The 3,075-nt window shown below is 37.1% G+C and overlaps 1 protein-coding gene across 5 annotated transcripts in view; it reads left to right on the top strand.

The window, feature by feature from the left end:
* LOC109291906 (solute carrier family 12 member 7-like) overlaps nt 1-3,075 on the top strand; it is a 119,636-nt gene that overhangs the window by 70,155 nt on the left and 46,406 nt on the right. For all 5 annotated transcript variants that reach the window (XM_019509135.1, XM_019509136.1, XM_019509138.1 and 2 more), the window contains exon 14: nt 671-769. In XM_019509135.1, the coding sequence (XP_019364680.1) occupies nt 671-769 (99 nt within the window). The remainder of the gene's footprint in view (nt 1-670; nt 770-3,075) is intronic.

The following is a 3,075-nucleotide window of genomic DNA, read 5'->3' on the forward strand; positions in this document are numbered from 1 at the left end:
ATGCTGCTCACAGATGAATTGATCTTCACTGATCTAATGGGTCATGGTGGGGTGTAAGGGAGAAAACTGTCCCTTACGTATGGTGGGTCCAGATTGTTTAGGATCTCATAGGTCAAAGCTAGCAACTTGACTTGCAATTTAGAAAACTATAGAGAACCAGTGCAGTATAAAAATTGTATTGGGCATTTCTGTTCCTCCTTTTTTCAAACACAAGGCCAAAAGGATATCTGGTGAAATTTTAAAAGCCACTACATTTTAAAATTGGTAAGGACTACTTTTTTAACAAAGCACAATTAGTTTGTGGAACGTAGTCACATGTATCATTCAATATAGAACTCTAGCAAAATAATAAAAGGATTAAAGGCTTATTTGAATCTGGAGCTACAATAGCCACATTTTTGAGGGATATAAACACTGTTTCATCAAAGTATTTAAAAAAAAAAAAGGGTTCTAATCTATTGGGAGATGGTTTCTTCCCATCTTTTGATTTGTTCATTATAGTGTTTGTTTGTTTTTTACAGCTTCCTCCAAAATTGATAGATAGATAATAGATGGGTTAAAGTTCATCTGACCCTTTTTTTAACATACAGTTGTTTATTCCTATACTGGAGGGCTATAGAGTCTATTTCCTATTTTTTAAAATGTGGTTTGTTGTTTTTTCCCCCCACAGGTTTTTCCTCATGTGCTATATGTTTGTGAACTTGGCCTGTGCAGTACAGACCCTTTTACGAACTCCAAACTGGAGACCTCGTTTCAAGTTTTACCACTGGTAGGGTGTCGTCTTTTTATATGCATCGAATTTGGAAGAGTAAAATTTGATGGCTGAATCATGCATACATCAAATGCTTTCAGGAGTAGAGTTGACTTTTTTTCCAGTAACCAGATTTACAATATTAAGGTTAAAGAGACCCAAAAAAGCAGTAGGGAAAATAACATTTTTTTTCTTCTTATTGTTTACAGTTAATTTCTCTCTCTATTGCAGAGAATAAGCAAGACTGGTAATTTATTAATAATAGCAGTAAATATAAGGATAGCTGTAATTTAAACTTACGACTTTTTTTTTTTTTTTCATTTTGATCCCTTGTCAAGTCATTGGTACCAAGAATAGTGCATAGTATTGTGTCAAAGAAGCGCGTGCATTTTTAAGGGTCATTTTTCTTTTTTGAAAGAAGCAGATCTGGCTTGACTAATTACCAAATGTTTGAAAATCATATTTTTAATTGCACGTGGATGGATGAGCCTCTAGAGCAGGTTTTTAGTTTAAATTTCTAAAATACACAGCTAATGATGGATTTGCTGCATATGCATGTATCCTTTGCATACCATTTATAGTGAAATATATTATTAAAAATTAATTGGAATAACTGAGGTTTGGGAATGAGCCCCTTGCATCCATGGTAAGGTATAAAGCGGGTAGGAAGGGTGGAATACTTGTAGGGTTATCTGAAGTGCTGCTAATTTTTTTGGTATTATAAATTTCATTAAAGGAAGTGCTGCTTGTTGTTAAGATGGCCTGTACAGTTCCCACTATAAAATTAAGCCTACTGCATTTGCAGTTTTTAACTGGTTGAGCTGAAATTCTGTGGAAAGGTATATGTGATCAGTTCAGCCATTTCAGGAGGTGAGATTCATTTTACCCATGTTTAGAGGAAAAAAAAAATCTTCCAGTTCATTGGGAAATCCGTCTGCCCAAATGCTTTAGACCAGGGACTTTACTGTAGAATATATTGTTTTTAAGATGAATGTGCACAGGGACATAAATTTGGCAAAGTTCTGGCTTCTGGAATGTCCAAGTTTGAACATGCTCAGTTGTGGTGTGAACTGAGCAGGTCCCATCCCAGGGCTCTGCATCCTGAGCCGGCCTTTCCATGCAAGTGTTCCTTTCAAGAGCAAGGAACACAGGACGTCAAAAGCAGGGAGACCTTCTCCTGGGCTCTAAGTGCTTCTCCCTACCTGTGCCAACCAATGAAGAGGGTGGAGAAGGAAGAAACAACTTGACTTGAATGCAGAGGGGGTGAGAGAGAAAGTAAGATGTGTGGGAAGGTGAAAGAACCAGGAAGGAAGGCATAGGAGTGTGAAGGAAAAAGCACCAAGAGTAGGACAGGTGCATGTGTGAGACAGTAGATGGAAACAGCAAGGGGCAGGAGAAGTGCGGGGGAGATGTGAAGAGATGAAAGGAACAGCTGCAACAGGGTCTGTAACCACAGGAAATTCAGAATAGCTGCTAATGAATGGAAAAAGCCCCAGACATAGGGTGTCATCATGTGCAAACTGCAAGTGTACAGGGAGGTAAAGGAAGCTGCCAGTGCTTCCTTAATTTTGTCATTCCCAGGTTTAAGTGATTTACCTGGGCAGTATGCTTCATTGCTGCAGCTTTCTAATAGATTTTACTAATTGATCTGCAGAATATATAGTCTGGCCAAGTGCGTATACCACTGCCAGGGAAATTGGGGAGTCAGGTTACAGTAGAAATGGACCATAGATCAGCAAAAGGAAAAGGCAAGCCATTTAATGCTTCCTTTAAATAAAAAAAAAAAAAAAAAGGGAACTTTTATGCCAGCACTGTACAATAGAACAATGCATTTTATTGGAAGTTGTAGTTGATGAGAGTGAGTTTAAAGTAAATTAAGGGCATAACTTTAAAAATGTTGTTTCAAATCTGTTGACTTAATTGGATCTCTGAGTTCCTGTTATACCTATGCAGTTACCTTTCTGTATATGCATAGTGCTGATAACAGTAGCACATATTTTGTGAAAGAATAAATTTTTGGGTTTTGTTACCAGGTCTAATTTTTTTCTACTATTTCTTTTAGTAATTTCAACCAGAGGCATATCTCTTATCCTCAAAAACACTTTATTTCAGCAGTGAAATGGGATCTGTGTTTTGTTGCATGTAAGATTAGAGCTCACTTAGTTATTCCCTAAAAGTGCTCTTTTTTTTAACTTATCATTGTATTATCTTTTTTCAAGAGCCAATTTTGGAGCTGTTACTCAACTTTTACTCAAGTTTTGCATCCTATTTTCCTCTAGAGCTTACTTCCAGGTTCCTTCAGAAGCATCAGTGCTATTCTTGCC

Source organism: Gavialis gangeticus, unplaced genomic scaffold (assembly GCF_001723915.1).
Source record: "Gavialis gangeticus isolate Ggan-Ray unplaced genomic scaffold, GavGan_comp1, whole genome shotgun sequence".
Classification (NCBI taxonomy): domain Eukaryota; kingdom Metazoa; phylum Chordata; order Crocodylia; family Gavialidae; genus Gavialis; species Gavialis gangeticus.